Raw genomic sequence first — 25,917 nt, forward strand, 5'->3', positions numbered from 1 at the left:
AGTTTTTTTAGATAGATCGTTTACATCTGATCAATCTCAAGAAAGCAATTTTTTTTCTAAAAATAATTGTATCTGTCATCATCAAAGTTTTGATTGTAAATTGTTTTTCGCAATAAAAATCTTTATTTGGAATTAACTCATTACATTAAAGGTCAGCAACAATGCAGTTACACCCATCACATGTATGTTAAGTGTCTTCATTTGTCATCTGCATGGTAAAGAATAATGTCGAAGCTAATTAAAAATTTAAGACCAATAATCGAATTTCAATTGGCTTTGCTTAGTACTTATGATGCATTTATTTTATTTTATTTTTTTATTATTTTGTTTAAGAAGTTTTTTATTTAACAAAAAGGCTGTTGAAACAAAAAAAGTTCCAAAAGGAACAATTTTAGAAATCAAGAAGAATAAATTAGATATCTTTAATGGATACATGTCAATTTCGATTAATAGAGGGCTCTACAAGCAACTGACAAGCTGCATTAAAAATTACAAAAACAAGTCTACTGAGATGCTCCTACAATTTAGTAACAATTGCACAATTTATTGTTTGACATTTTGCAGGAATTGCGCTTTACTAAAGAACCAATCACAGAACCGCATTTTAAATTTGGCGCCTACAAAAATAAAGTTTTCTCAAGAAATTTTGAATGAAATTTGTACTGAAGGAATGGCAAGTTATTTCAAAGTATAATTGTCTCCTGATTTCCGAAGCCCGTTTGGCTTCATCAGATCAGGACTCAGAGATATTTGTAAAATAAATCTTATTTGACTTTTGATTTTCTTAGTTTTGCTTAACAACTTAGAAAATCAGGAAACTTTGGAAAGGTAATTAAATAAGCCTTCCAACGAACTATAGAAGACGCCGAAACAGTTAGTTTTTTCCAAGATATTTGAGAAGAACTGATAAAAATTTAGAATAACGAACGAATTTTAAAAACTTGTTGACACTTTTTTGCAAAGAACTCTTAAATTGGTACTTTGATTTTTATTGTAATACGTCATTATAAAGGGTGAGATCTCTGCTTTCTAATGCGATGTTATCAAGTTTTTACCTTTTGCCATTTAGAAGTTACATGCCAAAGAATATGGAGCAATTTTTAGAAAAAAAATAATTGGTCAATCTTTTAATATTTTGTAAAAATTTATTTGAATACCCACAAAATTATAGTTTTTCGATAAATCTCGCGTTTCTAAGTGATTTCACTGGCCTGAATAGAAGACCATTGATAAAAAGTATGTAGCATTTGTTAAATAGTTCTTGGTCGAATTTTTTAATACTTTAAATAAATTTGAAGATGTTTTCGTATCAATCTAAATAATTCTTTTGCTCCAGATAAAATTTCCGTAAAATTGATAATAATTTTCATCGGTTACTACCACCTAATTGTCCGGGAAAAAAGTTCCAGTGAAGGTAGAAAAAATAAATTTTCGATGATATTCAACTCCCGATTTTGAGCTGATTTTCCAACAGATTGGCGAGTATTTTCCGTTACTCATTGTGTTTCCAAAAAAATCTGAACAATTCCTTACCAAGATTTCTACTCTCTATTTTTTTTGATCCATGAGCAAACTAAGAACTCTTCATCATCAAGAAGTTTTTTAAAATGTGTTATTCTGCGCTGCGTTAGCGTTAAAGTCACTCTAAACCTCAATATGTCTCTATTAATTAGGATTTTTTAAGCAATGGCATTGATTTTTCTATGAAATCGTCAAAAAATCAAGAAGTTTTAATTTTTTTAAAAATGGTTTAATCAACATCAGACCAGTTTTTCAAAAATATCATGAAAAGTACTTATCCTAGCGATAGTTTTATAGATCGTTGAAAAGCTTATTAAATTAGCTTTCCAAAACACGGTCCAGCAATCTTACAACTTTGCAAGTTTTCAAGAAAACTGAAGAAAGTACATTTTTGTACAATAGAACCTACACGTCACTAAATCCGGACCTGAAAACTATTAGCTACCACAATGCTATTGATATAATTTATTCATCATTTAATATAATTGATTATAAAGTTTATAGCAAACCGGTGGTGATTGATGAAGACATTTAATAGATCACCTACACTATAATCTTCTTAATTAACAATTGCAAGAGATTCCACATTAAGACGCTTTGATGGATTCATGACTATAATATGTTGTAATACTCCTCTTAAAGAAATAATATTATAAAAGTTATAATATAAAACAAACATAACATCAATCATTTCCACTTGCACGAATCTTTTGATACCCACTAAATTTTAAAACGCTCATTACAAAAAATTTCTATTGCAAAATTTTTTACGTTCACTTCAAACATAGTCACTAGAAATTGTCATTACGTAAAATAGCATCTAAACATACTGCAAGGCAACATTAAAATAGACTTTCGTCCGATGCATTACCTGGGTTTATTGTAATGGACGCAGTTTTATTTAATGCCTCTTTGGGTAAATCGTGATTGCTATCTTTTACGTAATGGGTTTAAATATCAGATCTTGCCGATACGAATTAACACCTTCTTTCGAATTAAAACAATAAATTACGGAATTTCAGGGACCGCCTCTTTTCATTTACATTGTTACTTTAAGTATCAATTAAAATTGTCTTTATGAAACGGTTGTGGTATGTAATAAGTAATAAGAAATTGTATCCTGTAATTTACATGAGTAGTACTGAAGAATTTATTGTTACAAAACAGTTTACCCCGACAATGCACGCATTGATTTTCATTACCATGATCTGATATTTGCTTGACAATTGATAGAAATTTAGATAATCTCAATTTCGTGTTTACTTGAGGAATCGACAAATACCAAGGTGAAAAAATTTGCTGGTGTAATGATGATTTATTCTTTGATTTACGACGGTTTTTAACACAGCATGACTAAACGAGGGAATTACTAAAGAAAATGTGTACGAATTGCGAACTTTAGTAATCAGTCTCGGGGAAATTTATGACCATTCGTGGTTTATGACCGCAGCATTGTGATCTTCAAATTTGTCTAAAAATGAAAGTTGGAACGGTACCGTATTTAAGATCGTAACAAGGTCTATTTCACACTCCACTGAAGTCAGTAACAAAGTTAATTAAAATGAAGATGTGTAATAATGACCTCAAATTACGGTCGTGCATGCTAAAGTGATTTGGATGGGAACTTATTATTCATAATAACAGTTTTTGCAACCCATTTTTGTTTTAATATTTGTCCGTCAAACGTCTAAATGAGCACTTACATGCGATTACAAAGAAGAATGTTGGTATTTATTAATTATGAATGAATTGCAAGTGTTTAATGACTACAGCAAACAATACTCAATAGCTTTTAAAAAGAATTATGAAAATAGCCCGGAGCTGTGGACATACTTTGGCAATAAAAATGAGTGTAATTTTTTTTATTAAATTTCGAAGTTTTAATCGGTCATAATTCGGTTATTTGATGACGTAGGAAAAAAATGTCTACAGTTTTTGATTCTGCCTGAAATTCTGCGTTAAATGAGCCATAATAACGTAAGTTTGCTTCACAAACTAACTAAATATTGACTAAAATAAGTTGGCAGAAGTTTTTTTTTTGGAGTGACTTTTCAACAACTTTTTTAGGGTTAAAACGATGTTTTAGTTTAAAATAAAAATTCAAAAAAAATTATTGATTGAGCCGGAAAAATAAATTATCGAATTTTAGATATCTGGGAGCGGATTCCAAGCAAGAAAGGCGCTAAAAAACGATAGTAAAAACCTCATCTTTCTTTCTGTTGCAGTTTCGAAGACATTGAGCATTAAAAATTTTGGAACAAAAAATTTACTATCTGAAACTTTAGGACCAAACTCAGTAATTTTTTGTCGTACGTCGATTTTAAGCCGGATTTGAAATTTGAGCAAAATTTTGCGTTAAATGAGCCATAGTGACGTACGTTTACTCCACAAACTAACCAGATATTGACTAAAATAGGTGGTTGGGACTGTCAGGAGGTCTTTTTTTGGGGTGATTTTTAAGCAAGTTTTTCAGGACAAAAACGACTTTAACCCTATTGACTTATATATCAATCGAAAGAGCAACTCGAGGTCTATTAACTGATCTAATTTTAGTTTGGTGGAACAAGTAGTTCACGACAGGTAATAAAAAAACAAAAATTTAAAAAAAATATCGATTAAGTCAGAAAAAATTGACGATAAAATTTTGATTATCTAAGAGCGGATACCAAGCAACAAAGGCGCAAGAAAAACAATGGCAAAAACTTTGTTTTCTATCTATCACAATTTCGCATTTAATTAAACATTTCAGAAATAAAAATCCACTATTTTAAACTTTAATCGACCATAACTCAGTTATTTCTTGGCGTACGTTAAAAATTCGGCCGGTTTTGGATTCTGCGTGAAGTTTGCGTTATTTTACGTGCGCCAATAACTTCAGTTTTCTTCACAAATAATCGAGATATTGATCAAAATTCGTATTTTTATTTGGTTTTTTATGGCGATTTTCAGTCTTTTTTTTCAAGGCAGAAAAACGTTTAATACTTTTGAGTTATACACATCAATCAATAGAGCAGCTCAAAATCTATCATCTGGCCAACTCTCAGATAGGTAGGTCAAATAGTTTTCAAGTGGCGGTCAAAAAACAAAAAATTTAAAAATTTTCATCGATTTAGTCATAATTTTTTTTTGCAAAAAAAATTGCTAGGCATCGAGTTTTGAGGGCAAATTCCGAAAGATATAAGCGCGAGAAAAACGATGTCGCAAACCATTTTTTTTATCTGTTGTAGTTTTGAACATATCGAGCATTAAAATTTTGAAAAATAAACAATGTAAAACTTTAATTGACCATAACTCGGTTATTTGTTATTGTATGTGAATTTGAGGTCTGAATTTGGAATCTGCGTAAAATGAGCCCCAAAAACGCAAATTGACCCCAAAAATAAGCGAAACATTGACAACAAAAGCTTGACGTAGTTCTAGTAGAAATTCTATGAACAAATTTTTGGCTAAAAATCGCGAGAAAAAGTATGGTGAGAACCATATCATTCCATCTGCTATAGTTTTCGAGATATTGGACACCGATTCTTTCAAACCTTTAAAAATTTGACCCTTTGACAACTACCCAAAAATTCAAACGGCCAAATTTCAATTATTTGTTGACGTACGTTTAAAATTCGCCCAGTTTAGAATTTCGCGTAAAGTTCTGCGTAAAATGGGCCGAAATAACTTGAGTTTGCTTTACAAATGAACAAACGAACGAGACATTGATCAAATTCTGTTTTTAAGATGTATTTTTGGGGTGATTTTCAATAAAATTTTTTGAGGAAAAATTGACGTGTAAGTCCATTGACTTCTATATCAATCGAAAGAGCAGCTCGAGGTATGTTAAGTGGCCCAATTTCAGATCGGTAGGACAAGGAGTTCAAGTCTGGGGTTCAAAAACCGAAAAATTCAAATTTTGCATCAATCGAGTCAAATTTAGCGAGAGGTGGGTACAATACGTTTTGCACCGCAAAAGATTAGAGAAAGTGAAAGGATTCACCTACATTCTGATACATTCCTAACATAATTAATATGAGGGTGTCGCTCTGTCCTCGTCTATCACTCATCCCAATGTTAAATTTCTTACTTGACATATCCGCAAAGTACTCGAAGTCACAAAGAGGAGCGATCAAGGTTGGTATTGTCTTCGCTTCGAGGAGCTTCCAATTGGCCCACTTTGTCAGTTTTAGTCAAAATACATTGAGCAATCCTTCGAACCATTTCTGGTTTTTGGTGAGCACATCACATTACCTTTCTCCGAGCGACCTCCCTCACATTTACCAAAATATAGCCGAAGTAGGTTACAATTTCATGCTTTGCCGGCTCTAAATCAAAATTTTATCTGCGATGAAATGGGTGTAACCTTTTACAAAACAAAGAAACTTTTGTGAGATTTTGAAGAAGCCGAGTTTTACGTAGAAAGGTGGGCTGAGTAAATTCTTTGTAAATAACCAATATAAACCCGTCCCTGTCATGAAAACGTTAATAATAAGTTTAAAACATTTATTGGGTAAAACTGGAATGATTAGATATAATTTTAAATGTCAATAAGGAGTGCTCTAGAAATTATACGAATTTATTATAATTCTTTGCTTTGAATATTATTCCAATCAAGGATGCCACTTGCTTTGGTGCTGCGGTAGGTTCATACGTATTACTACTACCTAATGGTGACAGGTAGAAATCATAAACTAGTTTCACCTGATTCTCTGAAGTTCAATTTGCGTAATACGACATTGAAAATGGAAGATTAAATTACATCTGTTCTCTCACGATGTTTCTTAAATGCACTTGCTACTTCATTCTTTGGCTTCAAATTCGCAATGTTGGATTCCTGCAAATTTTGTTTTTGTTGTAGAAATTAAAAAATATAGTAAAAGCTTCCAACAGATTTAACTTTTAAATAACTAGCTCACAGTAAGCAGTAAATGTATCAATAAAATACATTTTATCAAATATTATCATATTTATTGCATATTTCACTCATGTGGAATAGAAAGAGCAATAAATTTAAGAAATTGACAGGCAGCTATGAAATAAATGTACCTAAGAATTAGATTTTTTATTATGCTGGAATTTTATGTAGTAAATTGAAAAAATCGCATTTTTATTTTTGGCGTTGCCATAACCGAATTTACCTAAAACCGCAATGGGACCAGCCTGCCAAAAATCATATGTGAATAATTGGTTGCGTAAATACATGTGAGCAATAATTTTAATTAAACTGGCTTCTCCAAAATGAATTTTCAAGACTAAAACAGCAGCCAAAATATTAATTTTTCAAAAATTATGTCAATTATCCTTTTTCTAGCTTCAAAATAAGGGAAAATACTAGTTGTTTATGTAATGAGAACATAATTTAAGTTTTGTGGACGAACCCAACAAATAGGGCGATTCTACAAAGCCTAATTATGTACGAATTACATACAAGGCTTTATCTTCAATAGATAAGAAATAGATACGAAAAATAAATAGAATGGAAGAAATATTTGGAATAGCGTCGAAATCTCTTCTTCCTAGCAAGTTCAGAAATGTGTATGAAGAAATTTACAACGCAGACTGGAAATTGTATTTCGACATTAATTTATTTATGATTATTTTGCACTGACAAGCGGCCGTTTTACTTTATCATATAAGCGGTATCTTAAAGCATAGATTATGATTATGCAATCGGACATAAATGATTTTTTAGATTGTGAAAAGGATAAATCGGATGCTAAAGAATGTTTTAAATATCTAACACGACTATTTTATTTACCATTATTTTATCTACTTAATATTTTTACCGATGATTTTAGTTTTTTGCTTGTATTTTGATAGTGCTTTGTTTACTCTTTTTTATATACGAACCACCAGCAATTTATCTTAAAGGTTGATAAAATTGGGTGCTGTGTAATTCAAGAAGGCTTAAAGGAAAACAAATAATCCCTATAATGCGATAATTGCCGTTTAAATAATTTTGTTGTCCATTTATGCCTGTCACTTATGATAATCCAATGAATTGCATTGAGCAGAAATTTATTTACGACGGACTAGAAAGTGGCAAAATTTTTACCAAAGAGCAACTAAAATTTTCGCAATTTTTTCAAGTTTTTATCACAGGACCAAGAACACTCCAATTCCCATTAAAAATTTATTGAAAAAAATCGTTTAGTGAAATGTCTTAAATTTTGAAAGCGTTAGAAAAAATCCGAAAGCCAACAAGTGCTTTCTATGCAATTTAAAAATCCCCGCTTTTTTAATCCTTCGTTGCACAGAAATAAATTACGACCTCGCTTTTTAAACTGTCTATAAAACACTTAATAACTATAATTGTACTGCAAAATGCATAATATTCAATGAGTAAAACAAATCATCTTTTTAATGAATATGTATACAATGTTTACAGTTGGTAATTAAAAGTGCATTTAAATTTATAATTTACTCCGGCGGAATACTGGCCTAAAAATGGTACATTGGTACTAAATACAAAAATTCAAAGTAAATGTAAATAAATTATTTGAAAAATGAGACTTTTTAACATCAATGTTTTGGGCATCTTCAAAAAAAAATTCAGTAAAATAATAAGTTTCTTCAGTAACACAAATTGGTGGCTTTCTTCATGAAAAATTCCGGACATTCTTTTACTCTCATGTATGCTAGATGTACCTATTTATCATTACAGCAACATTACATAAAATTTAATTGTAATATATCCATCTTCAGAGCAATGCGGAAGTTATTTTTCTCAACACCTCTAAAATCTAGAAGCAATTATTTAGTATTCATTGCTTGTTAGTCCTATTCTTCTCATACTCCAGGAAATAAAATTTGTAAAAACTTACCTTAATCGTGTCTGTAACATACAGATCACAACTTGCAGAGAAATCAAACCTAATGCGCACTAATGGGGCCATTCGCAATAATTTAACAAAATTGCCAGTAATGTTATAAATCTCAAATATTATAAATCACGTAGTTACAAATGGATAAAGTATCTATCTTACAAGAAAATCACATGTTAGCGCAAGCTGTAATTACAGAGTTAGATCCATCAAAACCACACGTTTACACGCTTATAAATCAATACTCTATATCTATTTTTTTGTTCTTCTGTGTATGCATGTTTAAATATAAATATTACCTATTTATTTATTTATTTGTTTAAAGAGAATTGCGTGTGTGGTCTCAATAAGCGAGTGGTCGTGTTTTATGTCCGTCTTGAAACTTTTTATAATTATATATTTTATTATTTGATCCGAAGGATGTTACCAGAGGGTAATGGAGAGTTATGCAAGAACTATTTCATACCGCCAACGCCTTTTAAGGTGTGTGAAAAATGATATACTGAAAAATATGCATTCAGTAACCTTGTAAGTTATGGGCTGATGATCTGGATTACGGGCAGATTCTTTCATCTGAAATGCCGAGGCTCATCTTCGGCTGGAGGGGCACTAAACTGCAAGTGGATGAACGCCTTCCTCTATAAATATTTCTAACACAATTGGTTTTGCATCAGAACAACACAAACCATGAAATTAGTAAGTACCCTCTTACAGTTTTTACAGTTTGATTCTTTCTTTTTCACAGGTGATATTAACCACCGTTGTCGGAATTGCCATAAGTGCCCGACTGGACACAGGGTACCTTCCACCAAGACCTGGAGGCGGCGGCGGTGGTGCTTTTGGAGGAGGTGGTGGTGGCGGAAGACCTTTCGGCGGCGGAGGAGGCGGAGCATTTGGAGGAGGAGGTGGCGGCGGAGGATTCGGAGGTAGAGGAGGACCACAAATCCCCATTTTAAGATACGACAACGACAACGACGGAAGTGGTAACTACCATTACGCCTATGAAACCGGAAACGGGATCCAAGCCGAAGAGCGAGGACACTTAAAAAACGCCGGATCTGCCAATGAAGCGGAGAGCGCCGAAGGGTCCTTTTCTTACACCGGACCCGATGGACAACGGTATTCTATTCAATATGTTGCCGACGAGAATGGCTTCAGACCTGTTGGAGCGCATTTACCCACACCGCCCCCAATCCCAGAGGCGATTCTAAGGTAAAAAAAACTTTTTTGTTCCGCGCACTAATAAAAACAATTAACAGGTCTCTGGAGCAAAATCGAGCTGAAGAAGCTCGTGGCGGTGGCGGCGGTTATGGAGACGGAGGAAATGATGGCCAGTACCGACCAGGATTTGGAGGCGGCGGTGGCGGCGGCGGAAGCGGAGGCTTTAGTTCACAATCTGGGTACAGATATTAAAAACGCCGATACGAACGCTTTAATTTAATATGTTTATGCATTACTATAGGCCTGGTATGTTATTATTATAATTTATTGTATATGTACCTAACTGCTGTGAGTTTTTATATTATATAAGATGAACTCTCTAAGAAGTTTTTATTATTTCTACATAAATCATGCAAAAAAATAGTTGGATTTACGTAATTTTCTCATTAAACTTTTTTTGGAAAAAAACTAATTTCCAATCGAAACCCTGGCATTTCACGTTACCGTTATGAAGATTGCACGACAAATGTAAATCAAATCGATTGCAAATTTGAAAAAAATCGATATTTTGTGTAGCACCGCAGAATTAACTTTAGTGTTTTAGAATTGAACGAGATCGTAACTGTAATTCGGCTATAAGTAATTAGAAATGTAAGATTGCCAATCAGCAAGCTTTTTGCAATCGTGGATCAAAGCATTTTTAGCTTCTTCAAGAAATACGCCGCAAAAAATTCAGAAAATGAAATCAGTTTAAATTTCAGCGCCTGGCGTGCAACCAATGGGAGGCCAACAACTGTGACATTTAACAAGTGTGGCAGGTGGCAACCCGGAAATCACTATGCAGTAATCATAAAAAACACTAAAGTATCTCAATGCACGAACCACTTCTGTTCACCAAGAAATATCCTAGATTTGCTTGAAACCTCTAAAATAATCCGAAATGTATGTAGAAACCACCGATAAAATCTCGCTTTGAAATCAGTCAGTTCAAGTTTTGCCATTTTTTCTTGCTTAACTTGTACTTTTTATCAGGTATGCAGGTTATGTAGTTTTGTTGACTTGTTACAAATCGTCAGTGAAAAAACCCATTTCACTTCACAATGTTTTAGCACGAAATCATGAATCCCCACCGCGGAAGAGGCAGAGGACGAGGGTACTACAGAAATTCCCGAAATACACAACCAACTTCGAATATGAGAGGCCCCCGGACCCCAGAGGTCATTACAAATCCAAGCATATCACAGCATGACAATAATTGTTGCACTGCAGCAGATATTAATTTAGATTTGAATTCAAGCAGTGCCAACTTTTTATTTGAACTGAAAAAAATGTGGAATTTATGTGAGTTGATTCATTGTTGGATTATCTTGATAATGTTATCTATTGCAGTGAAAAAAAGCCCTCAAGTTGTGAGCATATTACATCAGCATTATAATCAATGTCAGAATCCTTATGAGCAAACCATCAGGTTGATGTACAACTGTCAGGAATTTAACAATGCTAAGAATAAATCGTTACCTTTTTTTATCATTGAGGAATTCAAGAACTGGAGCGCTAATTGCAAAAACAAAATTCTGCACCTCTTGACTCCCAAGCTGAAAATCGACGTGTTTAAAGTCATACTTATGCAGAATTCACTCAATTTATTGAAGATGGTAGTTGAGGTGTATGAAATGGCAGAGGAAGGAGAGATTTTTTTGGGGATTATCAGGTGTATGATTGATAAGAAAAAATACAAAGAGGTGACTGAAACCTTACAATAGCCCCAATTTCACCATTTTTTTAGGCTTGTCAAAGCGCCGTTCTCTTCAAACTTCAAGACAAGTTTACTTTGGAGGATTTTATTTTGCCACTTATTCTACAAGACAAAATGTTTGGAATAGACGAGTTTTTAAGTAACAGTCCGAGACATCAAGTTGAACTGGTGACTCTCTTAGACTCCACTTTAGGCCAACCCTCTGTTAGAGATGCCTTCGCGTCTTATGTGTTGTAAGTCTCGTTTTGTTGTCTTCACTGCTTCACATTGTACTTTTAAGCAAACTAAGTGTTCCTGAGGTAAAATGGGATAAACTTTATGCAAAACCATTGAAAAAACTCATTGCCAGACTTGTGAAAATGTTCAAACTACCTAATGACATCACTCCTAATTTAAATAAGAGGAGAAATGAAGGGGCGTTGCAGTTTTTGTTGCACAAGCGGTACATCGAAAACTCTTTTGGTGAGTTATTTTTTGGGGGTACCGGTTTAATAAAGGCAAAATTTCTTTAGGCGATGAAAGCTGGAAGGAAATGGTGCAAGAAGCCGTCGGTGAAGACGAGGAGCTTCAAAAAGAACTCGTTTCTCAAGTCTGCCACTATGGAGACACCGCAGAAGCCCTCAGATGGGCTCATTTCTACAAGATTGACAAGCAGCATTGGCCCTACAATGTTAGAATGCTGGATGAGAATCCGGACGAAGACAGGTTAATTTTTTTTGGTCGCAACAAAACATTCATTCTGTTTTCCAGACTGCATCAAAGAAACATTTTGCCAGATGAAGACTCGTGGAGCAATGAAGAAGTACAAAACGCTGAACAAGTTGATTATCATCAGTTCCCTTTACCGTTTAGTAGCATTAATTTGATAGACACTGAGGAGTCTTTTGAACGTTTTCTAGATAAAGGATTACAAGTAAGGTGGCGACCATAAAAACTTTTTGTAACTGGTTTTTAGGATGTAGAAATAGTGGGAATCGACTGCGAATGGAAGCCGAGTTTCGGCAGTCAAAAAAACGAATTGGCGTTAATGCAAATTGCGTCGCGCAAAAACGTGTTCATCCTCGACATTATCAGTATAGGAACCAAAGTGCCGCACCTGTGGCAAGAACTTGGCAAATTCCTTTTTCATAATTGTGATATCTTAAAGTTAGGTTTTGGGTTCACTAGCGATATTCTAATGATAAAACAGTCTCTTCCGGAGCTTAATTTCACTCCAAAACAAGTAGGATTCTTAGATTTACTGTCGCTTTGGAAAGTCTTGGAGAAGTACCCCAAAGTCGTGTTGCCATATGAAGGTGCGTTCACACTTAAATCGCACCGCAACGTACTTAACTTATCTTTCCAGTGCAAAGTAGTGGACCCAGTTTAGGTACTTTAGTGAACCAGTGTTTGGGCCGTCCTTTGGACAAGTCTGACCAATTTTCCAACTGGGAAAAGCGCCCGTTGAGAAACAGTCAACTTGTTTACGCCGCACTTGATGCGTACTGCTTGATTCAAGTTTATGATGTTTTGAAATCTTGTTGCGAAAAGGGTGATTTTTCTTTTGAGGAAACTTGTTATAATTTGATGACAAACGAGAAAATGCCGAAGAAGAAGATGAAGAAACCCGTTCCGAAAAAAGTACGATCTGTTAGGAGTTGTTGGTTCATTAACAGTTTGTTGCAGCAACGGCCTCCACCGCCTGAAGAAGATGTCCCTCAACCTCCATCTCCTCATCTCAATCAAGTGCCAGCAACGTCGGTTAAAGTCGTCTGTGATACAATGTTGCAAGGTTTGGGCAAAAACCTTCGAAGATGCGGCGTGGATACTGTTATTCTTGAAAACCATATGGATCATATGGAGTGTGTGAGATCTGCTCAAGATGAACAACGATATATTCTGACCAAAGGAAATGTATTCAACAAAGTAAAAATTCGTTTTCTTGTTTGTACCCTCCAATAATTTATTTTTTTAGTTGTGCGGCTACGTTCCACATGGATACTGTCTTAAGATTGTTAGTGACAATGTAGATGAACAGTTGAAGGAGTTTATTGATTATTACAAAGTTAATGTAACCAAAGATGATGTGTTCAGTGTGTGCCAGGTGGCGTTTTACCAACCCCTAACATTTTATTTTAGTAATAATTTCAGGCTTGCAATGGTAGAAGCTTTGTTCAAATATCCCATTCAACAATGTTGGCACTCAGAGACTCTGATAATTCAACTAATTATGTCCCTGCTGAGTATAACGACCCTGAATACCAGGATGAAGCGACTGGATTTTCCAGCGAAGAAGATGAGGATTTTGAGCCTGGTGGCCCCTTGACAACCAGAAAATGGGACCTTTGTAAGGATTTTGAAACCACCGAAGATTTTTTTAAATGTTTTCTTTAGATTGTGATGAGAAAGTGGACGTTGGGCTGTGCAGAACTCGCAAAGGAGTTAAGATTCAAATCAAAGCGATCCCGGAAGGCGTGTTGGAAAAAATGGACTTTTTCTACGTCTGTGAAGAGTGTGGTAAGGTTTACTGGGATGGGAGTCACTTGGAACGAGTTTTAACCGGACGACTTCAAGGAATTGTGCAATGAAACAGTTTTACAGGTTCATAGTATATTTTAATACAATATAGCTTCTTTAATTGTCATTGCATTTTTTACTATAAGGAAATAAAACTAAGGATTTTATTTGAAATAAATTCGAAATCGTCATTTTTATTATTTAATGTTAGCTCATGTTAATGAAAACTTTAGTGATTACTCAAACAACAAAAATTGTGATCATTTCAGTAAATGTATTTATTGTAATAATAATCAGTTCGGTGTTTTTTACCTTTCATTGAATAAAATTTGTTTTATAATCGTGATTTTTTTTTAAGTCCCGACAAAGATAAATCTTGGTAAAACGAGTAAAAACATTGTTTACAATGTTGGTAGAGATAAGAGAATTTGTAGAGGCAAAAAAAGAGTTTTGTTTATGTCTTACCGTTTAATTATTGGCTCTTTATGGCTCGGATTTGCGGTACGTTAGAGGTACAATTACGCCCTAGGGCATTAAGGTGTCATAGCAACCTCACAACAAACAGCGACTGGCTACGAATCGACTTGCTTTATTTGCCCGCCATATTCAAATTGCATTTAAACTTAATTATCATCAAACAGTCAAATTCAAAAGGTACCTGAATAAATAAACTGGTTGTTATGTTTTTTTTGTCTTTAATTCTCCGTTTTGCGGGTTACCCACGTTGTGACTTTTTCGTAATCTTTATCGTATAAATCTTTAGATTTTGTTGGCAATAAACTTTCAGTGGCTTTTGCAGCGTTTTCAACAATTTCAGATGGAATTGTAGCAGCCATCTTAATACGCTTTTAATTGTTTTGTAAAGCGTTCTAAGATTAATTTCATTGACATGACACTAGATTATTTTAATAATAATAATAAAAATAATGCTAATATGTAATATAGTTCCTAGTAATTAACGAATTAATTAATAATAATTAAATTATAAATCAACTGCAATAGTATTTTGTGGTTTCATTTATCGCAAATAAACAGTGTAGAAATCAGAAATTGTATATAAAGCCATTAGTAATTAAAATGATTAAATCTTTAAACCAACACAAAACGACGTGTAAAGTATTTTTTATAAAGTCTTTATGTAGATTCAAGAACAGAAATTGGTATTTGTGGAGAAATTATTAATTTTTGAAAAATGAAAATTTATTGGTAAGACATAAAACGTTGTATGTACCATGGGCATAACTTGATGTTTATGCCCTTAATACATAAATAACTATTACGTTCAGAACGGATTTTTGCTCTTTTTTTTACGTAACTACCATCATTGAAATTTACATGCCACTTCCTAATTTTTCCTAATTTTTAATTATAAATTAGTCGGAAACTACTACAGATATTAAGAAACGCTTTGCGATTTTTTTTCTCTTTTTACCTAAGAAATTATATTTAGATTTTCCGAAAGTCGAAAACTTGATGTTTTTTTAAATGTAGGACTAAAACTATGTCAAAGTTCTGAAGTCGATATCTCGCTTATTTTTTTAATCAAACGTGCGTTATTTGGTCTCATTTTACGCAGAATCTTTCGCAAATTCCAAATCCGGGCTCAAAAACCACGTACGGCCACAAACAACTGAGTTATGGCGATTAAAAAAAAGTCGAGTTGCTTTGCCTCCAAGGTTCGAATATCCGATCGCAGCGCCCGTGCCCAGAACTTTTTTTGAAGCAAAACATAACCTCCAAATCAGTGCGAAATGTCATAAGAACAAAATACAAAAATAGAAATCTTTAAACAAAATGTTAATTTTGACTAATATGTCAAAGTCGAACATTATCGAGAATTGAGTGCTGCGAATATATCAACAAAGATTGATAAGAAGAGCAAATTCATCAAGAAAATGGTTGTGGCTTGTCGCACTCAGCAACTGCTGAAAACTGGCAAAAATGTAACGATTTCGAAGAAGTTCAGCTATTCCACGGGTTGTACACCTTTGAGCTTCAGAAATTATGTGGAAAAAAATTCAGTGCCTCGCTGTGATGTCCCCAAAGTTAGGTTATTTGACTTTCAAAGATTCCACTCTTCAAGGGAGAGCAGGACGACGTTGGCTAAACTGACCCCTCAGGAGGTAACTTTTAAGAGTTTTTCATTTATCTCTTTGTACACTTTATTGTCACGGTTCTGTGAAATTGAAAAACGCACAAGTTTCAGTTTGTCTACTAAATTGTAAGAAAATCCGATTATTTACGTAAATATTTGAGTAGCGAAGTCTCGGGCAAACTTATCAATTAATCTTAGTGACGGTGGTGATAATTATATAATAAGCCTTTTGCAAATTCAGGTAAGTAAGTAAATTCAGTGTCATTTCTGAGTCTTTTTCCATTGTCTTAAGATAATAAATGTCTCTGTATAAAAACGTAAGTAAGACGATACGAGTCCTCACAAACGAACAAAATGGGTTTCAAATATACTGCAGTTCTCGTGGTCACAGTGAGTAGAAGAGACCCTCCGTCTCAATTCCCTCTAATCCAAACTTTCAGTTTTGTCTTTACTCCACATCCAGCGGAGCAATCGACTTAAACACATGGATAAACAACCCAGCAATTAGAGACAACATCGTCAACTCAATTCTTCAAACCCAAGGAACCTCAGCTTCAGAGATCCAAAATGTAATTGACTCTGCTGGTGGAAACGTGAACCAAGCAGTCACTGGTATCAACTCACTTATCAAAGAATCTTTGTTAAGTGTCCAAGGAGGTCTCGTCAAAGTGAATCCTCAAGCAGTCCAAAACATTGTCAGGAACGCTATTGGAGGTTCCATTGGTGCTAATTTGCCCAATAATCCAGAACTGGCAGCAACTGTACAGAGCAGTGTCAACGAACAAATCGTCGCCAGTGGCCCCCAAGTCGCGGCGGCCGCTGAAGACAGCGCCGTCTCCGTGGATGTGGCCGTACAGTCGTTGAAGGTGCGAAGGAAGCGAGCCGCTGAAGATACCGCAGTTGTTCCCGGCTTAGTAGACATCGTTGGTAATCTCATTTCGTCGATCATCGGAGATCAAATTAAAGGTCTCCTAGTGGGTCTGCTAGGCAATGTGAAATCGTTCGTCTCCGGTTTGATCATCGTTGTAGCCCCTGGAAACCCCGTTGGAGATTTAGTAGCTGGTGCTGTCAATTTCGTCGTCAAAGGATTGATTCAGGTTCTAACGAGCATTGAACAAATTTTGACGGTGCCTCAAACTGCTGATACTCCAGCTCGCAGGAAGAGAGACCTGACGGATATTATTGCTGATCCCACCCCTGATACCAATGGTGGTCTTTTGGATGTTATTGTTCGCCCAGTTCTTACTTTGTTGGCTGGTATCTTGACACCAGTGAATGGAGTTGTTAAAAGTCTGGTGAATGCTATTAATGGGTTACTAACGCCAGTACTAGGAAGTTTGCTCATTACTCGATTGGCGAACATTATAAATCCAATCATCGATTTGCTGCTTCCTGCAAACCCCATATAACTTTCATGTTGACTTTTTCTGATTGTAAATAAATGAGAATTTTACAATAAATACTTTGCTGCACTTTGTTGTTTATTTTATGTTGAATGATCGTGACTCTGAGACTAAACGTTTGCTGCGAAAAAGCATAAAAATTACTCTAAGAACGGAATTTCTATCGTTTATGCAAGAGGGTTGTATCGGTATCGAAGAATTTCATTCATTATAATGAATTGTTATACTTATGATTGTTTTGGATGAAGAATTATAAACATGAGACTGTTTTTGGGAAGTACAATACGATTGCTTTTTAAATAATTCATTAACTTTTTGCAAAAAAAGGTGTTTGTTTGAGTTCGGATTGTTTTTTTGCGCTCTTCTATATGGATTTACGTAACTACCGTACAGATATCAGTGGATAATCGCTTCTGATTGTTATTGTTTAATATTTGCGACGGATTAGCGTTGTTTTCCTGTCACTAAATAAAATGGCACGTATTATATTCGTTTTACCATATTTTATTGAACCCATTCATCACTGATTATTTTCTTTCTTCCCAAGGTTTTATTAAAGCAAATCTCTAAAATGTGCGCCTTTTGCTTTAAAATTTTGCAATTTGGTAGAGTTAATACACGACTCAAAAATAATAATTTCCCCAAATTTCATAGCTGTAGCATTAAAATTACCAAAATCGAAAATTTCAGTGGAGCATGTCGGAAATTTTGAAATTTGTCTCGTTTGCTATAAAATTTTGAAATTTGCTAGAGTTGATTTACGACACAAAAATTATAACGTCCCCAAATTTCATAGTTGAAACACTAAAATTACCAAAATTACGAATTTTAGTGAAAGATGTGGGAACTTTTTGCTTGGTCTCATAAATAAAAATTTTTAAAATCTCTGTCTTTCGCTCTACAATTTTGCAATTTGGTAGAGATAATGGACGACTCAAAAATAGTAACTTCCGCAAATTTCGTAGCTGTAGCACTAAAATTACCAAAATTACGAATTTTAGTGAAAGATGTGGAAAGTTTTTGCTTGATCTCAAAAATAATAATTTCTAAAATCTGCGTCTTTCGCTCTACAATTTTGCAATTTGGAAGAGTTAATACACGACTCAAAAATAGTAACTTCCTTAAATTTTATAGCTGTTGCACTAAAATTACCAAAATTACGAATTTTAGTGAAAGATGTGGAAAGTTTTTGCTTGATCTCAAATATAATAATTTCTAAAATCTGCGTCTTTCGCTCTACAATTTTGCAATTTGGTAGAGTTAATACACGACTCAATAATAGTAACGTCCTTAAATTTTATAGTTGTAGCACTAATATTACCAAAATTACGAGTATTAGTGACGGATGTAGAAACGTTTTGCTTGGACTCAAAAATAGAAATTTCTAAAATCTGTGTCTTTTGCTCTACAATTTTGCAATTTGGTAGAGTTAATACACGACTCAAAAATAGTAACTTCCTTAAATTTTATAGCTGTTGCACTAAAATTACCAAAATTACGAATTTTAGTCGAGGATGTGGAAATTTTTTGCTTGGACTCAAAAATAAAAATTTCTAAAATTTGTATCTTTTACTTAACAATTTTGCAACTTGGTAGAGTTAATATGCAACTCAAAAATAGTAACTTCTCCAAATTTTGTAGCTGTTGCACTAAAATTACCAAAATTACGAATTTTAGTGAAAGATGTGGAAAGTTTTTGCTTGATCTCAAATATAATAATTTCTAAAATCTGCGTCTTTCGCTCTACAATTTTGCAATTTGGTAGAGTTAATACACAACTCAAAAATAGTAACTTCCTTAAATTTTATAGCTGTTGCACTAAAATTACCAAAATTACGAATTTTAGTGAAAGATGTGGAAAGTTTTTGCTTGATCTCAAATATAATAATTTCTAAAATCTGCGTCTTTCGCTCTACAATTTTGCAATTTGGTAGAGTTAATACACCACTCAATAATAGTAACTTCCTTAAATTTTATAGTTGTAGCACTAATATTACCAAAATTACGAGTTTTAGTGACGGATGTGGGAACGTTTTGCTTGGACTCAAAAATAGAAATTTCTAAAATCTGTGCCTTTTGCTCTACAATTTTGCAATTTAGTGGAGTTGATTAACGACTCAAAAATAGTAATTTCCTAAAATTTCATAACTGTAGCACTAAAATTACCAAAATTACGAATTTTAGTCGAGGATGTGGAAAATTTTTTCTTGGACTGAAAAATAAAAATTTCTAAAATTTGTATCTTTTACTTAACAATTTTGCAATTTGGTAGAGTTAATATGCAACTCAAAAACAGTAACTTCTCCAAATTTTGTAGCTGTAGCACTAAAATTACCAAAATTACGAATTTTTGTGTAGAATGTTGAAACTTCTTGCTTCTCTTCAAAATGAAAATTTCTAAAATTTGCGCCTTCCGCTCTAAAATTTTGAAATTTGGTAGAGTTAATAAACGACTCAAAATTAGTAATTTCTCCAAATTTCGTTGCCCTAGCACTAAAATTACCAGAATCACGAATTTTAGTGGAGCGTGTCGGAAATTTTTGTTTCTCTTCAAAATGAAAATTTTTAAAATTTGTGCCGTTTTCTCTAAAATTTTACATTTTGATACAGTTAATACGCAACTAAAAAAATAGTAATTACACCAATTTTCGAAGCTGTAGCACTATAATTACCAAAATTACGAATTTTAAAGGAGACTATAGGAAATTTTTGCTTATCAAAAAATATGTACTACTAGAAGCAGATTGTAAAATAAAAATTATCAGTTGGCAAAAACTTGACAATCGTTAACCGACTACTAATAATAATGATCTGATGTCATAGGCCAAGGAAAATGCTATTCTTAATTACCAAATTATGCACATTGATAAGAAAATATTATTGCAGTTTATACAAATATTTCGCAATGTTAAATTTATAAACAGTCAAAAATTATAGATTTTGTAAAAAGTACTTGTATTTATTTTTTAGATTATCACGTAAAAAATTCCTTTTCATTAACTACCAAGAAATACATGCTACTACAATAGTAATTCTTCAGAGAATTTGTCCACATAAATCTAAGCTTCAAATTCTAAGACGTAACATCTCCTTTTCGCCAAATCTCTATGTCAACTCAAAGCAGTAGTGCAAATACAATTTTCGCTCACAATGAAATCCATTTGAATTAAATTATTCCATTATTAAAGATAACAATGATATACATATAAAAACCTAAGATACCGCGTAACTATTCTCCTAAAGTACGAAAATGCAGCTCCACTACCTTCTCCTGGCTGCAGGCCTTTTCACTGTAAGTACTGATAGTGCGTGTGAAAGAAAACCCGAAAACGAAACACATTTTAGCTAAGTTCAAGCCTCCCCACAGTCGAAGAGGCTTCCGTTGAACAAATCGCTCCTCGTTCTGTAGATGTCCTCTTCAACTACGACCTCTTAGCTATTCAAAATGAACTCGCGAGGAAGAAAAGATCCACAAGCGTGGAGACAGGCGTTGAAACCTCCGGAGAAGTGATTGAAACCGATCCAACTGCTCCAGTTGTACAGATAGACATAACCGTAGTCATAGGTTGGGTGGTTAACACTTGTCACATAATTTTTGCCCCTTTGATTAGCGTGTTTGGAGTTATTTTTTCCCCTGTTATTAGCATAGTTCAAGTTGTTTTTGCCCCTGTCATTAACGTTGTGCAAGGTGTTTTCGCCCCAATCTACAATCTAGTAATCGGGATTCTAGCTCCAATTCTCAATGTAGTAAATGGTGTTATAGTACCAATTATAAACGTCCTGCAGACAATTGGAAACGTTGTTATTGTTCCAATTGTTAATATAGTACAGACAGTTGTGAGTATTCTGCCGGTGATTCTCAATGTTGTTCAGATTATTACTAACCCAGTCGCTGGGATAATTGGAGTTATTAGGAGTTTATTGGAACTGTTTTTGGGACCTCTCAACCCTTTGTTGAAAGCGGTTCTTGATAATTTGTTGGTTACTGTCTATCCAACTGTGGGGCAAATTGTTTTGACGCCTCTGAGACTCTTCTTGATTTGGGTTATTGATACCGTGTTACCTGTGACCATTGTCACTTCTGCCGCTATTTAAGAGAAAAAATTTCATGTATCTGATTTATTAGTGTTGGAAAAATAAAGATCATGATCAACGAACAAATTTAATTGATTTGGTTGTAATTATTATCACCAAGGATCCTGGAAAATTAGAAATACTCGCAATTCGTCGGGAAATCCGCTAAATTTCAAGCTAAATGACGATTTTTCCGACATTTAGACGGTTTCTTAGGCTGTATTTGCATAGTAGAGCTCGAAAAAACTTTTTGCTTGGACTCAAAAATAAAAATTTCTAAAATCTGTGTTTTTTGCTTTACAATTTTGCAATTTAGTAGAGTTAATACACGACTCAAAAATAGTAACTTCCCAAAATTTCATCGCTGTAGCACTAAAATTACGAAAAATACGAATTCTAGTGGAAAATGTAGGAAATTTAAGCTTGGACTCAAAAAATAAAAATTTCTAAAATCTGTGACTTTCGCTCCACAATCTTGCAATTTAGTGGAGTTAATACACGACTCCAAAATAGTAATTTCCCAAAATTTCATGGTTGTAGCACTAAAATTACCAAAATTTCGAATTTTGTGCAGAATGTGAAAATTTTTTGTTTGGTTTCAAAAATAAAAATTTCTAAAATCTGTGTCTTTCGCTCCACGATTTTGCTATTTGGTGGAGTTAATACACGACTCCAAAATAGTAACTTCCCCAAATTTCATAACTGTAGCACTAAAATTACCAAAATTCTGAATTTTTGTTGAGAATGTAGGAACGACTAAATCTGGAGAAAAATCGGGAAAAATGTGCATAAAATTTACAAAATTCGTCGAGAAATCCACTAAATTTCAAGCTAAATGACGACTTTTCCTACATTTAGGCGTTTTTTAAGGCTGTATTCGCATAGTAGAGCTCGAAATTCCTAAAATTACGAGTTTAAACTATTAAAAAGATAAAAGAACTTAGATAATGAAGAAGAAGCATAAACTGTTATGATACAAAAAATATCAAGTTCAGTTATTCTTGAAAAACAAAATCAATGAAAACGTAGAGCTTAATTTGAATCAGACGTTTAACAGTTTTAGGTAACATAACGTCACTTACAGCGTTGAGGAATAATTTTGTGTTTTTAAAAGCATTCAAATAGAGTTTCTTACAATTTCACTTATTTTGGATAATTCGTAAATACACAAGGCTAGTAATGAGACTGGGTCATTATGTTTGACAAGTTTTGACGAATTTCGACTGTCCAGCTCAAACCAAACCTTACGTTTTCGTTGTTTTTGTTTTCAAGGATAACTAAATCTCGTATTTATAATTGAGCATTGTTACGTCATCCTGCACAAAAAGTTGTTTTTTTCCCAAATTAATCCAAACGAATTTGGACGTGTAATATTATTATAAAATACGAATTGAATTGGAATGTGGCCTTCGCTAAAAATGCACTTGGGAAATTCAAGTTCAAGTGCACAAGACGGAGTGATTCATAAAAATAATTGTCATATTTCTACACGCGATTACAACATTGCAAAAACAATGACACTGTTAATTCTTTCACTGAACGCATTTTGATGAAAAATAAGTCTCACCCTTGTAAATTCAAATGTTTACGCATTTTTGTATTTCAATATTTGCATTGCGCACAAAGGCTTCGTGACGTTACTTCCAAAAGATTAATTTATTGACTTTGCTATCAAATCAGCTGGTTACTGAAAAGTATAAAAAATTGGAAGCTATTTGTACAGTTCTGTGAAAACTGAGCCAGCTTAAATTAACTAAATACACTAAATTATAACAAAAATGCGGAAAACTTGACAATGAAATGGCTGTATTTACAAAGATTTACGTAAATTTTTGTGCGAAGAACGGCACGTGTAAAATAAAGAAAGATTTCCGCGTGAATTACCGAGATAAGTTGAAAACTTCTTTGATTTTCTAGGTAGATAACATCCTGCGTGCTAACGAATACACCCACGAATTTACAAGCGGATCTGTAAAATCGTACGATTCAAACCAACTGGCTTCTAACAACCCCATAGAAGACACCCGAGCTGAAGCCTCATGTTTAATGACAAGCGGTACCAATTCCGATTTTCCCAACTCTAAATAATTCGTTGATTTCAGGTCTTTTAGTTGGAGTTTTCGATGGCCATGGTGGAGGTGCATGTGCCCAAGTAATAGCCAAGAGACTGTACCATTATATCACATCGTGTTTGCTCCCCCACGACCATCTCACAGAATATGTGCAATCTTTATCCACCCCCAACCCTCTGCAGCTTATCCAATCGTACAACGACAAAGTTCAACTCATCGATGATGTTAGGGATATTTACCAGAATAGTTTAATGGAATTTCTTAAGGATCTAGTGGAGGTTTTGGGTGTTATTCTTTGTTTCCAATGACTGATGGTGTGTTTAGGTAGGGCAGAAACAAGGTTTTGAGATGAGGAGGGCGTTAGAGAAGGCGTTTTTGAGGTTGGACGATGATCTTTCCAAAGAGGCGCTACCAAAAGATGGTAAAGTTAACATGAAGACACTCTCGGTGGCCATGTCGGGGGCTGTGGCGTGCGTGGCTCATATCGACGGCGCGCATCTACACATCGCGAATGTTGGAGACTGCTGCGCGGTTCTTGGTAAGCTAACAAGGCAAATTAACCCAGATATGCAATTGTCCTTTTAAAAGGACACACAACAAAGGTTTCTTATCAGCAGGATTAAATAAAATCTAACTTTGCTGAATAGATCGCGTCAATTTTTTTCTGTTAAAGAGAGTATTTTAGCTCTTTTGTTGTTTTTTGTCCAAATCTAATTCGATCGATACCTCGCTTATTTCTGGAGCAAATTGGAGTTTGATGGTATCATTTTACGCAGAATTTCACGTAGATTCCAAATTTTGTTAGGCATATCTGGGTTAACACTGCATATCTGGGTTTACACAACTTTACCTTTTTTGAAGGGACCTTTTCGGACACCAACGCCTGGATCGCGAAGAAACTCACCACAGAACACAACTTCGAAAATAGATCCGAAGTACAACGCATCATCAAAGAGCACCCCTACAATGAAAGGAACACTGTTATCAAAGTGGGGCGCCTTTTAGGCCAATTAGCGCCGTTTCGAGCCTTGGGCGATTTTTTCTACAAATGGAACAAAGAAATAATGTGTTCTCTCTGGGTTAAATATTTCGGTGAAATCCCCATTCCGCCGGATTATCACACACCGCCGTATTTAACCGCGTTACCTGAAGTTACCCATCATCGCTTAACACCCCGTGATAAGTTTCTAGTCATTGCTTCGGATGGTTTATGGGATATCATATCACCTCTTGATGTCGTTCGTTTAGTCGGTGAGCATATGAGTGGTAAACTAACTCTGAGTCCGTTGCGTCTTCCTAAGAAAAACATGACGTTGAATGAGGTGAATGAGTTGTTGCTTCAACGGAAAGAGGGGTTGAAGATGAAACCGAAGGATTCTAATGCAGCAACGCATTTAATTCGAAATGCGTTAGGGGGGACCGAGTATGGAATTGACCACGGGGAGCTTTCGGAGATGTTGAGTTTACCAGACGATGTTGTGAGGGTATTTAGAGACGATATAACGGTTACTATTGTTTATTTCGATTCTGAATATCTGAGACATTGTCCGCCATAGATTAGTGAGAATTTTGATGTAACGTGATCTTCCATTGAAAGAGCATGGAGGCTTATTTACCTGCTAGAGAGGTAGTCAATTTTTGTATGCCTTTCATAGATTCTAAGTAGATTTTTAGACTGATATTTCCGTACCGATTCTCTTTGTTTCCTACAGTTACGATATGCTCAGTTATTTATTTTAGTAATAAAAGTACAATGGATATTTAATGACAATAAATTGTGGGCAATTTCATCAGCAACGCTGTAATTTACGTGCTATTGTCAATGAGAGCCTTTTTGTCATTAACAAACTGTTTTTAAGCTTCGTCATGAAATAAATTTTTAATTGTTTTTAGCAAACTCATTACAGATCCCGTATATACAGGGTGTTGGATAACATTTTTTCAGATAAACTATGTTGGAATTTGTAATTATTTTGTTTTTTTTTTCTTTAAATAGATTAGATCAATTAGATTCACTTAAAATAATTTCAAATTTTATGAAAATCCAAGTAGTTTTTTCACGAAATGAATAATTTGTTACTGAAATCAGTGGCGTCAATAAGAGGAAGAAAAGTAGTGCAATTTTCTTTAAAAAAAGCAAAGGAACCAAACTTTTAATAAATATTCACAATGGCTATAGTTTTGATCAATACAAATATCCAGCAGCCGTAAAAATGATGGCTTGATTGTACGGCAAAAAAGTTTTTTTTCACAATTATCAACCAACTACGCCACTGGTGATAAAATAATAACTGTCAGTTTGACATTAATCAAAAATTTTCCTAGGATGACTTTGATTCAAAATTCGATGTTCCTTTGCAAATTGATCTCTGATTGGTTAAAAATAAAGGCTTCCAGCGCTTAAACGGCTAAAGAAACCCTGCAAAAAAACTTTAAATATGACTTTTTACTGCTGTCTCATCACCCCTTTTATTAGTGGCGCACCAAACACCCTGTAGGTGATTTTTCGACGAGTTTTGTGGATTTTATGCAC

At 34.2% G+C, this 25,917-nt stretch overlaps 4 protein-coding genes across 6 annotated transcripts; all 4 read left to right on the forward strand.

The window, feature by feature from the left end:
• Positions 1 to 8,754: 8,754 nt before the first annotated feature.
• On the forward strand, positions 8,755 to 9,874 carry LOC148179951 (pupal cuticle protein 20-like). Its single transcript, XM_088029627.1, has 3 exons — positions 8,755 to 9,023; positions 9,073 to 9,539; positions 9,587 to 9,874. The coding sequence occupies exons 1-3, from the start codon at positions 9,015 to 9,017 to the stop codon at positions 9,738 to 9,740; spliced, it is 630 nt and encodes a 209-aa protein (XP_087885753.1). The 5' UTR covers positions 8,755 to 9,014; the 3' UTR covers positions 9,741 to 9,874.
• Positions 9,875 to 10,304: 430 nt separating this feature from the next.
• On the forward strand, positions 10,305 to 14,080 carry LOC148179952 (exonuclease mut-7 homolog). Of its 3 annotated transcripts, XM_088029626.1 has the most exons (13): positions 10,305 to 10,520; positions 10,598 to 10,829; positions 10,878 to 11,230; positions 11,275 to 11,477; positions 11,525 to 11,706; positions 11,757 to 11,949; positions 11,995 to 12,157; positions 12,200 to 12,539; positions 12,590 to 12,864; positions 12,910 to 13,149; positions 13,199 to 13,327; positions 13,375 to 13,570; positions 13,618 to 14,080. In XM_088029626.1, the coding sequence occupies exons 2-13, from the start codon at positions 10,607 to 10,609 to the stop codon at positions 13,809 to 13,811; spliced, it is 2,691 nt and encodes an 896-aa protein (XP_087885752.1). In that variant the 5' UTR covers positions 10,305 to 10,520; positions 10,598 to 10,606; the 3' UTR covers positions 13,812 to 14,080. The 3 variants fall into 3 exon arrangements, with proteins under 3 accessions (XP_087885752.1, XP_087885750.1, XP_087885751.1); XM_088029624.1 differs by having other exon boundaries at positions 12,590 to 13,149; XM_088029625.1 differs by having other exon boundaries at positions 10,305 to 10,430; positions 12,590 to 13,149.
• Positions 14,081 to 15,427: 1,347 nt separating this feature from the next.
• Pdp (pyruvate dehydrogenase [acetyl-transferring]-phosphatase 1-like protein, mitochondrial) lies at positions 15,428 to 25,272 on the forward strand. The gene is made up of 5 exons (XM_088030381.1): positions 15,428 to 15,863; positions 23,230 to 23,368; positions 23,415 to 23,662; positions 23,709 to 23,922; positions 24,246 to 25,272. The coding sequence occupies exons 1-5, from the start codon at positions 15,636 to 15,638 to the stop codon at positions 24,938 to 24,940; spliced, it is 1,524 nt and encodes a 507-aa protein (XP_087886507.1). The 5' UTR covers positions 15,428 to 15,635; the 3' UTR covers positions 24,941 to 25,272.
• LOC148179954 (uncharacterized) lies at positions 15,893 to 21,404 on the forward strand. The gene is made up of 23 exons (XM_088031439.1): positions 15,893 to 16,225; positions 16,276 to 17,238; positions 17,282 to 17,426; positions 17,517 to 17,616; positions 17,687 to 17,718; positions 17,786 to 17,796; positions 17,929 to 17,936; positions 17,990 to 18,033; positions 18,240 to 18,254; positions 18,409 to 18,423; positions 18,497 to 18,598; positions 18,916 to 18,930; positions 19,085 to 19,099; positions 19,254 to 19,261; positions 19,423 to 19,430; positions 19,511 to 19,533; positions 19,597 to 19,599; positions 19,872 to 19,894; positions 19,941 to 19,984; positions 20,062 to 20,145; positions 20,209 to 20,361; positions 20,482 to 20,530; positions 20,584 to 21,404. The coding sequence occupies exons 1-23, from the start codon at positions 16,190 to 16,192 to the stop codon at positions 21,331 to 21,333; spliced, it is 2,646 nt and encodes an 881-aa protein (XP_087887565.1). The 5' UTR covers positions 15,893 to 16,189; the 3' UTR covers positions 21,334 to 21,404.
• Positions 25,273 to 25,917: the final 645 nt, after the last annotated feature.

This window comes from Gnatocerus cornutus, chromosome 2, assembly GCF_029298725.1.
Source record: "Gnatocerus cornutus isolate USDA-ARS CGAHR chromosome 2, icGnaCorn1.1, whole genome shotgun sequence".
Lineage (NCBI taxonomy): Eukaryota > Metazoa > Arthropoda > Insecta > Coleoptera > Tenebrionidae > Gnatocerus > Gnatocerus cornutus.